The 13,737-nt window shown below is 44.2% G+C and overlaps 1 protein-coding gene across 7 annotated transcripts in view; it reads left to right on the forward strand.

Annotated features, from left to right (window-relative positions):
- FSTL4 (follistatin like 4) overlaps positions 1-13,737 on the forward strand; it is a 187,198-nt gene that overhangs the window by 49,539 nt on the left and 123,922 nt on the right. For 4 of the 7 annotated variants that reach the window (XM_085236443.1, XM_085236441.1, XM_085236442.1 and 1 more), the window contains one exon: positions 11,328-11,576. In XM_085236443.1, the coding sequence (XP_085092569.1) occupies positions 11,328-11,576 (249 nt within the window). Of the gene's footprint in view, positions 1-10,768; positions 10,918-11,097; positions 11,219-11,327; positions 11,577-13,737 lie in introns of those variants that run through there. The other 3 variants (XM_085236446.1, XM_085236448.1, XM_085236445.1) reach the window with 3 other exon arrangements.

Consider the following 13,737-nt stretch of genomic DNA (forward strand, 5'->3'; position numbering starts at 1 on the left):
AAATCCGCCCATGCTGGGTGTTAATGGGAACAGGAGCAGTCAAATACATGTGCATCAGTAGGAAACTCGGAAGCATAAAAATTGAATTCTCTCCCTGCCTTTTTCTTCCCTATAGAGAAAATAGGCCCCATTAGCACAGAAAGCTTTGGCAAGATGATATTTGCAGTCCAAGGCTGGAAAGCAGCTGCTATCCCTGGTGTGTTGTTGAGCAGAGGACTGAACTTTTCACTGCTGCCAGTAATCCTATTTACCCTGGCCACAACGTGCCTGCTGGATGTTGCCTTCTGGAAATGTTCACCCATTACTGATGGGTTGAAGCAACATCTCTCCTTGTGGAGCAGTGTGTGGGTACAGGAGGAGAGCTGCAGCCGTAAGCAATGGGTGCAATGGGATGAGCCATGCTGGATGGGCAAGGAGCAGCATTTTCTCTAATGCAAATGTTGTTTAGTGAACTAATCCCTAGACCTCTGCAGTCGTCCTGTTGCTGCTTATGCACTTCTTTTGCAAGTTATCAGCTGTGCCAAAGTGCAGTTAATATCTAGTCCCTTTAAAAAAGTAATTTTTGAAGTTTATTGCAGCTTCTCAAACTTTTTTTTTTCTCTCTGAGGGATAAAATAGTAAGGCTGCTTATCTGCCAGCATAACTAAAAGGTAGCTTGAAGGATGGCTGTAATTTCAGGTAAATTGGTAAAAGCTGTTTCTGTACGCCTGTTCTCACTGTAGAGTTCAATACAGCGCCTCTAATTTCTTTATTCCTTTCTGGACAGTATTCTCAATGGGCTGTGGCAGATCTCCTTTCCTTGGATCCACTTCCTAAGCTGCCTGAGAGCTGCATGTGCCTGTGCCAGGGGCAGTGATAGTGAAGGCAGACTGGGGAGTTTCTTCCCTTGTTCCTAAGTTTGAAAATGAATATTTTACTTCTGTTTTTTGTTTTTTTTTTTTTCCTAAGGCACCAGGGAATGAATCTGAATTATAAACTGATGGAAAAAGCCTAGTCCCAGTCTTCAGTCTGAAACGCAGTGCCTGTCCTTTTGTGCTGTGTGCTGGGCATCCTCACCTGGTGGCTCAGCTGGAAGCTGCTTGGATTCTTCCTACAGCCAACCTGTGGTCAGGTGTAACTGTAGCCTTGGGTGTCTGTACTCCTCTCCTCTACTTGTAGGATCAGGCCTGTGCTGTATTGGTGTGGATCAGCTTAAGGGCAGAGATAAGCCCTGTGCTGAAATACGTTTTATTCCATTACTATCTTAAAAGAATAAAAAGCCCTGTAATGCTGCTTCAGCCCAATGCGCTCTGATGTTGATGAGTGATGATTGTGGCTTATTCCTGCCTTTTATCCCAAGCTTTCCCTTTTCTGCTATTAAATGTGACCCTTTTGTTTCCATCAGGGGCCTTTGTATTCCAAGAGAAATAATGCTGTGTTGATTTCTATCAGTTGTGTTTGTTTTTATTCCTCATACAGAACACTTCTGAAGGGAAAGCAGTGAATACATGTGCTATTATTATATATGTACCCTTTCAGATTCAGCTCTCCAAGTGCTCTCCCAGCATGAATGAACGAATACTGCTCCTGCACCATGGGTGCAGACTGCTGCCTTCGGGTACAGCGTGGCCCAGGAGTTCCCTAGGGATGCAGCTCAGGGAGGCTGGCTGCAGGGCTGTGCTCTGCCCCACTGGGACAGGTGCCCTGCAGGGACCCACAGCTGTAATCCTCTTTTCTAGGTGGTGGTTGCATTAATGTCATCTGCTAATGGCAGAGGGATGTCACAAAGGTGGGCTCATCTCACATGGCTGAGCCCATCCCTTCCCTGGTTGTAATATCTACCAGTCCAAATCCCCACCTATGTAAATTGACAAAATTCAGATCATGATACTTAAAGCAAGTAACACTTGCTGCAGAAACCCTTAATTTGTGACAGTTATTTTTATCTATTTTCACCTCTTCTGGATTGTTTTCTGTTGTGACTCACAAGCAGCGAAGCTGGTGATTTTCCTACTCCTCAGAATAAAAACAAAGTAGTTAATGTCAGTGTTTCAGTGTTGGTGTTCCGTTTCTGTATTGATACCATCTGAGTCAGTTTTAACAGTGTGTGAGATTTGAAGTCTTCACTTCCAAGCAAACTTTTTAGTAGGTTTTTAGTTTATTGTGTTACCTGTTTGGTAGGCTGTAACTCTTCATCAGGTAAATGCATTTCATGTTGCTTCCTCAGCAAGAGCAAATGTGGGGGGAATAAAAGGTTTGCGATGCATTAGAAATGGCTTTAATTCTTCTGTCCTTCTTTGTAGAAGTATGGAGAGAAGTAACTGCTGGAGGGTAAATGGGGATAAAATGAATGTCTCTTGTTTAATTTAGGAGATTAAGATGTTGATGCCTATGCTTCCAACCACTTGGTGCAGTATATTTTTAATATCTGTCAGAACAAGGCTGAAACTATGGACAAATGATTGACAAATGAATATACAGAGAGTGTTGGAACGTGACAAGGAAATATGAGAAAATCTTCCAGAAACTTAAAATTATCACCTTGAGTTTGTAGAGAAGAGGGATGAATAGTAATGCGGTTCCTGAGACAGAAATGGTGCCTGGCTCTGGGATGGGGAGGGGATTAATTAAAAATAACAGAATGGGGAAAGTGGAATGCAAATGATTATTGATTTGTGTGGTGCTGTGGCAATGTTTCAGGCTGACTCCAAGCCTAGGGAGCACCTGCTGCTCACTCAAGTTGGCCAGCACTGAGTTAAGGCTTACAGGCACTGCTGTGTCCTGCACCTGAGGACAGGTTGTTGCTAGAGCAGCATCTATAGCTCAGGATTTTGGTGGACGTAATTTATTTATTTTTTGGCTGTTTTGGTGACATCCCAATTAAAACTGGCTCATCTGCCTGGCACTGTGCAGATCTGAATACAGCATTCCCTCTGAAAACATCCTTAACCCGCAGCCAGCCCAGCTTGGCACAGCTGTGAGTGCTGAGCCCGTTGCCATTGCTGGGCAGTAACATGTATTTAAGATTTAGCTGCTATCTCAATGAAATGTGTTTCCACAGCATGTTTCTCTCGGTGCAGTGTTTGGGCAGCAGGTAGGGTGAGGAGGAAAGGTCTTGCTGTTCTCTTGGAGGACATGCAGGTGAGGGCAGTGCCATCTGGAGCTCAAGTATTTTGTGGTTTTAGAGCAGCTGAAAAAATGATTTTTGGCTGTGTGTGAGGCAGAGCTGGTGGAGGCAAGTTTGAGCTGGGAAATGCTTCTCTTGCACCATACTGGCCAGCTGCTCCTCCAGCTGGTGGTCCTCAGGGCTTCCCTTTTCCTTGCAAAGCTGAAGGAGCAATGGAGAGGAAGGAGTCAGAGTGCAGCAGCTGACCGGTGGCTGCAGGCTCCTCCCATGGCTTTCTTCTGCTGCACCCACTTGCACACTGCAGTTTTCTCATTGACCGAGATTACATGATTCATTAAGAATGCAAACGGGATGTGTGCAGGCCAACAACCAGCTCCCTCACATGGAGCAGCTGAGTGGGTCCTTCCAACAGATATTTCTTTTTCTGAGGAGTGGCTTAAAACTGACTTATAAAAATATCCTCCTGCATCCCAACGCAGATGTAATGCATGCCCGTTGGGTGCTGTGTGGCTGTATTTCTCCCTGTAATGGCCCTGTTTAGCTACCAGCTCCCACTTTTGGTATAACCAGCAAGCTCTTGCACTTGTAATGTATGAGGCTCGAAGGCATCGAGTCAGGAAAACATAAATGAAATGTCTTGGGGGAAAAAAATGTGAAAAGCCACAGTGCAATCTCAGCAGTTTCCAGCAGGAAGCTGATGCTGATTTAGATGTGGTACAGGAATGCTGCTCATCCCATTGCTGGGGCTGTCTCTTCAATCAGGTGAAGTAGTCATGAGTCAAACACGCATTATGCTTCACCAAGAAGTAAAAAAACCACCTGCACTAACACAAACTCCATTACAACTAAATAGCTTTAATACTTTTTTTTTTCCTTTTTCTCTCAATTTATATTCAGCAGCTGTCAAGTTTTACGGAAAGATGTTGATGCTCATAATAAGACTCTCAAAAGCTTTATCCAGCCCCTAATTTTCCCCCAGTTGTCTGCCTTCCTGCATGTGTTGTACCAAATGAAAGGAGTGACTGCAGGCTGTGCGTGCAGCTGGTGATGGGCTCTGTCTGGAAACCTGACCATGAAAATCAGCACAGGTTGGGGGGGGGGGCAGGAAAGGAGCCTATGTGTGTGTTGCCTTAACAAAGCTGGGGTGTCCCTGGAAGTGGATTTGGAGACTCTCGCTTGCTTCCTTCTGAGGGTAAGAGCTTCCCTTGGTATAGGATGGTGCCTGATTTGAGAACTTCATATATGGCTGCTGTAGGAGAGGTGGTTCTGCTATGGATCCATGTTTTGGGTATTTGCTCCTGGTGGAGCAGCACAAAGACCATTCTTCCAAGCCACGGTGCACTTCCAGGTAACACTAATAATAGAGTGGAACATGGAAGTTACTGGAAGACCTGGAGCCTGATCATTGTGTTTTAGGTCGTACCCAGTCCTGCTCTCCATCTTTTCCTAGCTGTGAAAGTCTGCAGCCTGTTGTCGTCCGTTTTCGGGACATGCCTGCAAAATGCTTCTTAAGAATGAGACTTCATTTCTCGGGTTCAAACGTGCTTCCTCAGAAAAGGGAATATTAAGGGAAGTGCTGACACTGGTATTGCTGTGATGTCTGTAATCAGTCACCCTGAAACCTTGAGCAGTGGCAGTTGTACAGACAGGTGCAAGACTGGTGATGTTCACTGAGAGCAGAACTCCAGAATAATGTAATAAGGGCACACAGTGAGTATTAACTATAAAAGTTCTGTCTATTCATCTTTCAACCAAAAATATATTATTAGAAAAATGTTGTTTTCTGAGGCAAATGCAATGAGCTGTTCTTTTTTACTCAGTGAGCCTGAGAAATTGATGCACTGAGTGAGAAAACAAATAGGAAACTGAAAAAGAAAAAAAATTACATGCGGTGTGAAATAATGTTTGACTTGTGCATGTGTAAGGGAAAAAGAAATATACAGTAAACAAAATAATACTTTTCCAGTAAATGGTGTTATTGGAAGGTAATGAGTCAAAAAAAAACAAAAAAAATAGAAAACAGACTTTAGAGTACCCCTTAGAGAGATACATGGAGTCTTTTGCTCTGGAACCACTGCTGATATTACAAGGTGCCTTGTAACTTTCATGTTGGTGTGATGAATGATGGCCGAGTGCGTGTCCCCCTTCTGCTGCAGCTCTGTGTCTGGGGGAAAACCAGGAACAAAGCAAAGGCAATGTATGGGGCTGGGTTTAAAGCTCAATAACATGGACAACTGGAAGCATCTTGTTTGTTCAGCTTGCCTCTGGCAGCTCTGTTGGTAATATGATTGGAGAATTCACCAGGAGGACACGCACGTCACCTGTAGTTATTTCATTATTGAATTTGACCCTCTTCACAGTCTCTGCCACAAGAACTTCATTGAAGGAATAGCAGAAAGATGCATGACACTGTTATTGATTCCTCATAGCTTTTATTGCAGCCTGTAGAGTGCTGGGGCTTGCTGTGCTGGTCAGAGGATGAAAGGGAACTGAAAGCAAGGAGAGCGAGGCAGGTCCTGGGAGGGGGAGCGAGGGGCTGGGGCAGGCAGGAGATTGATGAGAGAGATTAAAGGCAACAAGGCTGGTTTTGAGCAGTCACCTGTGGGAATTTCATTGCCTTTCTTCAGAAGAGTGTATTCTTCTGACACAGAGTTTTGTCAAAGAAACCCAAGTATTAATATGATCTGTTCCCTCAAGATCCGACACTGGAAAGTTTCTGCATTATTCACGCTGTGCAGCACTGAGATAATTAAATGTGTGATCAAGTACAACAGATCCGTGTGTGTGCTCATACTGTCCAGCTGTACCAGGTTGTTCACAACAGGCTAAATGTGGGTGCTGAAGGAAACACCAAGTCCCATCCTTGCAGGCAGCATCTGCATGGGCACCCGTATAACATGTGCTCAGCAGTGCGGGCTTGGGCACAGATCTCCACTTGCTGCACAGCAGCGATGGGATAAAATTGCCTTCAATATGAAGTACTTATCACAGAGAAATTTAGGTAAACGTTGAGTAAAGAGCAATTTTATGAATCGCCTCTTTAGTATTTTCAATAGCAGAACAATCAGGCAAATTGTGCGTGGTAGAGTTTCATGGCAAGGACCTAAATATGTATGGTCTTGTTTCGGTCCATGTTTCTTCCTCAATAATCTGTGCAAATACTTCACATTGCTTTAGATCTTTTGATTTCTTCTGGCTGTTTTTCAGGTTAGTGCCCTCATAAACCAAAGTGCCATCCAAAAATGTAGTTTAATCAAGCTCTTGGTGTCACCGTGGCTAACTGGATTTGAAAGTGGGCAAGAATTAGTCTAATTACACTGAGATGACATTGATTCTTAGTTTCAGATCTAACCATTGATAGAGAAAGCTATTTCATGATTTTGAGTGTTTCGTGCTGTTTTTTTTGCAGAACAACTGCATGTCGTTGCTGAACGTGGAGCAGTTGCAGTGTCTTTGGTATTAAATGGCAGGCACAGACCCTCAGTGTTGGTGTAGCCCCGTAATTACTGCCCATGGGACTCCTGCATGCAATTTCCCTTTCCTTTACGTGCTTATCTTTCTTTTTTTAAAACTCTGCAAGAATTCTCAGTAGGAAACCTGAAATAATGAGAAGTTTTGGTAATTTTTGTTTGCAGGAGGGTTTGTGTGTCACCCCGTGTTTCATTCCCTGTAGAACATCCAAATTAGTGTGTGACTGATTTGCTCCTCAGCAGAGGCTGATGCATCCTTCCCCTCCTGCTCCAAGATGTTCCCCCCAGTTATCTTCTGAGCCTGGGAACCAAATAGTTTGCATCCTTAGAAAAACACGTACTTGAAGACAACTCATTTTCTGTGTTTTCCTCCAGGACAAGTTGCTGGCTTTGCTTTGTAAGAATAAATAAGTTATAGCACCAAGGGCAAGTAAGAGAGCTAATGGCTGTGCTGCTGCCATTCCCTGCGCCAGGAGTTTCACTGCAACTTCTCTACTTCACCATTTCCGTAACAGGAGTACAGCGAAAAACAGAGAAACTCATAGAGCAGTTCATTATGAAATTCTTGCTTTGTTTCCTTTCTTATTTTATTGCAGTAGTAACAAGGTGTGCAGCACAGGCATTTGCTCACAGCAGCAGCCAGGTGCAATAGTCACGCATCTGAACTTTTGTTACTTCAAGGCACGTGTTAAAAATGTGCTGGGAAGGGAAGCTTTGAGGCCTCGTGCTGCTGCATTGGATGCCGTGTTGCCAGCAAAGAGTGAAGTTGTGGCAGATCACTCTTACGTGTGCGTGGATCTGTTTGTGAGCAGGCAGCAGAGCAATGCTCAAGCACACTGGCTACGTATTCAGTTGGCAAATGGACATCTGCATGTACCAGCAGCGTATTCTTTACAGCAGTAAAAAGTGCTTGTAGGTGCAGTGCTTCAGACCACAGCAGATTATTTTAACGTAGCAAAGGAAAATGTTGGAACTCAGCGTCAAGGTGGGGGAGGAGTGGCTGCTGACCTGTGAGCTCACTGCGTTCCTTCTTAGAAGCAACAAATGAGGTTTGGTGACTGAGTGTTTTTACAACTACAGAAGATTTTATTTTATTGCTTTACATCATCTGCCTTGGAAGCAGCTGGAGTGAGAGCTTCCAGTTGTAGTTATACCCATCTCCAGTTCCTCATAATTAAAGCTGCCAGTTCTGGCTCCAGTTCTTCTGATGTAAAGCCTCAGCTCTTTCCTTCACAGATGAAATGAGGTGTCCTGCAGCAGTGCGCTGTTCCTTGAAGACAAACTGGCTTCTTAAATGTAAATGTAGTAATTTATATTTCTGCAGCATGTAAGCAACCTTCTATGAGCAGCAATATGATAGAGCTGTTTGGTTTTTGGCTTTGCTCTGTGTGTGATGGGTTTGTCTGTTTGGTCTTAAATGAAGTCAGTGCTTGTCACCATCCCAGCCTTTCCCTGAACTCTTTGGGAGCTTTGCCCAGATAAGGAAAAGGGTTGGATTTGGATGTAGAAAACAATGAATTACCTGATAGCTCAAGTCTGATCTGTAACATGTTTAGTGACATGTAATAGCAGTTGTTGCCTAAGTCATTATAAATTAACGAGCAGCCAAAGGATGCGTATCCTCCAGTGTCTAAACAGAGCAATGGCATCTTCACTTCCTTAGGTCTTGCTTGAGATGAAGGCAGCCATTAGCACCTTCCACAATTCCCAAACTCGATTATTGTACTGCCTGAACCCCGACTTTGTTGGGTTTTGAGTGGAATTCCAAATTTCTCATGGGCAGCCAGAAGCTGATTTGAGAAAGTGATGCGGATTTGTGGATGTACACAAATGGGCTTCCTCTCTCCAGCAAGCTGACTTGAAATGCCGCAATTCAGTCACTAGCCATGTTGGGTAAACTTAATTAGCATTGAAAAGTGGCTTGTTTGGCAAGATGACCCATTTTTAACCTAAGTGTATGACTTTCGCTGCGACTAATAAATTAAATAAATTATATTGTGCAGTGAGGCTCCTAAATACCACGCATACTTACTTGGTGATTTCACTTGATTACCTTTCCTGCTTTTAATAATCCTTGTAAGAGTGAGGAATGCGGTCACTTCTAATAACGCAGCAGAGCTAACGATGGCTGTTTGCTGCTGCCCTGCCTGTTTGGCCCTGGGTCCTGGTGTGCGGTGCTGCTGGGGGTTGATTGGTTACCTGGGTAAAGACAGCAGAGCTTTTACGTTGGAAACCTTCCATCCTCTGGCTTTCCACCGCTGTTTTGTGTGCTGTGTTTCTTACTCTTCCTCAGCGCAGGGCCTGTCTGCATGGCTGAGTGTGCGTGTGGGGACCTTCAGTTCCTCCAAGGAATATTCAGGGAGTAATTCAATTAAGGGGCTATGAGCAGCGTTATCAGATTCCGGCAAAGAAATCCTATATTAACACTCTGCTTGCTCATGTGCTGCTATCATGGATTTGGTTGTCTGGATTACTGAATACACAGCTCTTGCTTTCCATGCTGTTTGTGGGCTGTCCAGCCCACCTCCCTTTCTGAGTGTTCAAACAGGAGTTCTTCATCTGGGAACACAGAATAAACCAAACTGAACAAAAGGAGCGAGACATGAAAGCACACAGGCTTTATGAGGCTTCTCCATAGTAACCAGGTGGTGATAGAATAGCCAGAGTGCTTTGCTGTGTAAGCTGGTGGTAAACAAATCTTTGCTGTGTTGTTTAAAAAGAAGGAAAAAAAAAAAACAACAAACCTTGTCTTTGCAATAGGAATTGCTTTTGTTTTCAGCAATGCCAAATTAATATTAAAAATCATAATACGTGAGGCTTCAAGAGGACTTTGTGCTGCTGCTGTGTGTGATGGCCATTGGGGCAGGATGTAGTCAGCAGGAGGGGCAGTAACCTCTGGTGAGGTGCATTGTGTGGTGCTCAGCTGGTGCTGGGACTAGGGAGAATTGCAGCTATAGCACAGGGGGGCTGTGCTGTAGTTGTACCTGAATTACGTGTATGTAGGCAGTAACACCAGAATCTTGGTTTTAAGTCTCACGGTGGTCACTGTGCCCAGTGCATGTCTTGGTGAGGTCTGTAGTGATGGATGAGCCTGGTGCCTGCATGGTGTGGGTCCCTGCGCCAACAGGAGGAGGGAAGGGAGGAGCACTCTGTGGTACAAAGGAACACGGGTTAGTGGGCAGCATTGGTTGTAGGTGGATGGTTGAACTGGGTGATCTCAGAGGTCTTTTCCAACCTTAGTGGTTCGGTGATTCTAGGATGCTCTAGGAGCTGACCTGAGCCTTTGTGCTGCTCCAAAAGGCAGCAGGGCTGAGCGCTGGTGCCCTTGGCAGTGAGCTCACCTGGAGGTCACAAAGTGTGTATTCTTGAGGATGTTTTTCAGAAACCTTGGGACAATTAGTAAATAAATAAAGAATATTTAGATATGCTTTCCAGGGACTGTATTTTTTGCACTGCTCAGATATGCTCTGACCTTCTAGTTTATTATGAGTCAGGAAAAGTCAATATTACCCAGCTTGCCAAGGTTGGAAGAATTTTAATGAGTTATTGAGTCAAATAGTTAATCCTCCAGCAGCAGATATTTTCCCCCCCTTTCAAATAAAACAAAGACTTAACGGGGACCAAATCAAATGGGGTTTGTGGGAACTTTTACTCATCTTTATGAACATGCTTTAACCCTGCATTGCTTGTAGATGAAAAGTGGGCTCAACGCCGGGATGTTCCATGTGGCTTGAAGTGGTTGGGCAAGCAGGGACTGTGTGGTTGTTAGCAAGGAAATTAGCATTAAAAAAAAATAGGACCATAAGTTGAAGCAGCTATTGCTGATGCTCCTCACATCTCCATTATGTGTGATGGAGGTTTTGGGGTGAGAGGTTGGGACACAGCAAAAGCTCACCGAGAGTCAATCCTACGCGTGGTGAATGTGGACAGCTGGGGTTTGCTTCTGACCTGCTCTGCTGGTCCGGATTGAGTCACAGCACAGGGGTGGCTGCTGTCGGGAGGCTGTGCAGAGCAGGCAGCAGGTTGTGCACTGCTAAATGTTTACTCCTCCTTTAATCGTGCCTTTTGCAGCTTCCCTTTACAATTTGCTGCTTTGTGTGCTCCAATTAGCATAGAATAATCCAATTCCCTCCAACTCTCTTTGCTGAGTATAATGCTAATTATTGCTCTGAGTAGTGGCTTGTTTGGGAGTATCCTGTCCTGTATGAATTATAATAACGTTCTGTTGCAAGCCTTCTGACTTCAGAAGCAGAAAATGTTACAGCACTGGGGCAGCTCGGTTTGCCTTTTAATGGTATCAAACAGCAGACAGTTACAGTAACATTCAGAGCATTATATCCAGTAAGTCTGCCGGAGTGTGGGCTTTCAGAATGGCTTTTTGAGTCCAAGTCATGCTCAAATTTTTGGCGCTGGAATACTCTCGCTAGTTCCTATTCTAGGGTCTAATTTTGCAGAAGCCTGGAAGAATGAACAGCCCCATGTCCACCACTTCTCAGGGAAGCACTTTCAGCACATACTTGAGATTTCGATGACTCAGAGCTGGAGGTCTGGGAGCACAGAAGTGGAGATGCTCTGCAGATTGCCATCGTGCTGCTGTTCAGAGTGTGCTTTTAGCCTTGGGAACCTTTTAGCTTCTGCACTTGTACGGGTTGTGCACTGCTGTGCAGCAGACAAGGATGGTCTGTTAGGTATATATTGCTATATATACCTATATTGCTAACACTGATTTTTTTTTTTCTCTCTCTGTCCAGTTCTTTATGGTCAGGATGGCCTCCATGCATCATGTGAGAAGAAGTACTGCGGCCGAGGGAGTAGGTGTGTGGTGAACAGGGACACCAACCAGCCTGAGTGCAGGTGTATAGAAGACTGCAAGTCCAGCTACATGCCAATATGTGGATCTGATGGCAAATTTTATGAAAATCACTGTCAGTTACATCGAGCCTCCTGTCTTCAGAGGAAGAAAATCTACATTATCCACAGCAAGGACTGTTTCTTCAAAGGTAGGACATCATTAAAAATGAATACTTCTGTATAACTTCCATCACTCATCCTACTGTAATCCTGGTAAATGACTGAGTAATGTGCTTTATTTCTGAGAGATGAATTTATAAAGGATGATTTATTCTGGGTCTCTGTAGAACAGAATGCAATGTTTTATGCAGTTATCTAAGCCCCTGCGTGTTGTCACCCAAAATGTAATCAAACTGTGATCGAATAAATAATTAACATTGGTGCTGCTTTGAGTGCACTGCAGTTATACTGTATTCAGTACTGACAGCTTCCAGTGTAATAACCTTTTACAAGCTGATTTGTTGGCTAAGGCTTGGACAAGGACTAAGACGTTATGAAAAATGTGTACAGTATTAACAAAAATCCGTTGCACAAGTGAGGGGAAAAAAAATAATTGTCTCCTAATACTGAATGTAGAAGCTGAATCTGTACCAGCTGAGCAGTATCGTTCACTGCCTGCTCTCCAAGCCCTGGCAGTGAGGGTCTGACAGATTTGGTAGTGTGGTTGTGCTGGGGACATTTAGGGATCTGTCATCTTCATGGGGTCGATGTTTCCCCAAAAGCACCTCAGTGATAATTAGACTTTAGCCCATGTAGGCAAGTGACACAGGCAAAGGAGAAAAGTTGTTGAAATGAAGTTAGAGAAGCAGGAAACATACCATCAGAACCAAAGAAGAATGACAGGCAAATAGATGATGAAGTGTTGAAGATGTTCTCCTGCAGAAAAGAAGTGGCAGATCGGTTGGTTGTAAGAATGTCTGTGCCCAGAAGTGAAACACTTCAAATGGCTTTCTGAGGCTGGGTATTTGGGCTCTGAAGCAAGGCTTACATGCAGCTGTTCAAAAATGTTTGCTATTTTGTGACATTTTTTTTTCCAGATCTTTGATCTAGTTGATCTTTGGATCAACTTTATAGCCAAATCATTATGTATGAAATGCAGAGGGGAAAAAATAGATGGCTTACTGCTGAGATTTAGCTCATAGCAATATGGGCTCCTGCAAATAATAAACCTGAAATTTCTAAGATTGAAGCCTTGCTTTGGACTTGGTGTGGATCTGCTCTTCTGATCTTGGAAAGCAATGAAGTTGCTAAGAAAGCACATGGAGACCATGTGCAGGAGGAAGTACACAAACAGGAATGTCAAGGGGCAGAGAAGCTTTGTGCTCCTGCATTACTTCTCCCTTTGTGTCATGAGACTTGAGTCCAGGAGGAATTCAGCTGTGATAGCAATTCAGCTGCGATGATGTTAAAGACAGTTCTGGTTTACCAGTAGGATGCAATCATCTGCTGTTGTTGGACAGGTACGATAGTAAATTTCATTATCATTATTGCACTGAAGTGCTGTTGTTTTATCTTTTCCTGTTAATAACTCGTGGGCTGTGTACCTCCTGTCACAAATCAAGTGAGGCTGCGGTACTGGGAGGAGTGTGATATAATGCCACAGAGTGGAAGTAGTCGTAAATTATTTTACTTCTAATGAGGGGTCATATAAGGGTCTCACTGGAGTATATCTTGAAAACTGATTGTCGAATATGCCTCCATCTACCTACAGAAAGATTAGAGTGGGCTGTTGCAAATATCTCCAGTGACATTTATGTGATCAAATATGAAAATAATTCTTTTATCTTCAGCTCAATGGGCACTTGAGGCCCTGAGGAGTTTGACTGTGTGCACAGCTGTCCATCAGAAGTGCTCATTTACTAACACTTGCAAGTGCGTGATGGTAGAAGAGTCTACTTAAGAAAGAGGGGCCCGTTTAAAGAAGCTCTTTATAAAGAGACTTAATTTATCTTTGTGATACCTTTCGTAGATAGGAACACAGAATCACAGAATAGCCAGGGTTGGAAGGGACCTCAAGGATGATGAATCTCCAACCCCCCTGCCACATGCAGGGCCACCAACCTCCCCATTTAACACCAGCCCAGGCTGCCCAGGGCCCCATCCAACCTGGCCTTGAACACCTCTAGGGATGGACGGGGCATCCACAGCCTCTCTGGGCAGCTGTTCCAGCACCTCACCACTCTCTCTGTAAAGAATTTCCCCCGACATCCAACCTAAATCTCCCCTCCCTCAACTTAAAACCATTTCCCCTTGTCCTGCAGTTTTCAACCCTTTCAAAGAGTTGATTCCCCTCCTCTCTGTAGGCTCCTT

The sequence above is a fragment of the Meleagris gallopavo genome, chromosome 15 (genome assembly GCF_905368555.1).
Source record: "Meleagris gallopavo chromosome 15, MGAL_WU_HG_1.1, whole genome shotgun sequence".
In the NCBI taxonomy this organism is placed as follows: domain Eukaryota; kingdom Metazoa; phylum Chordata; class Aves; order Galliformes; family Phasianidae; genus Meleagris; species Meleagris gallopavo.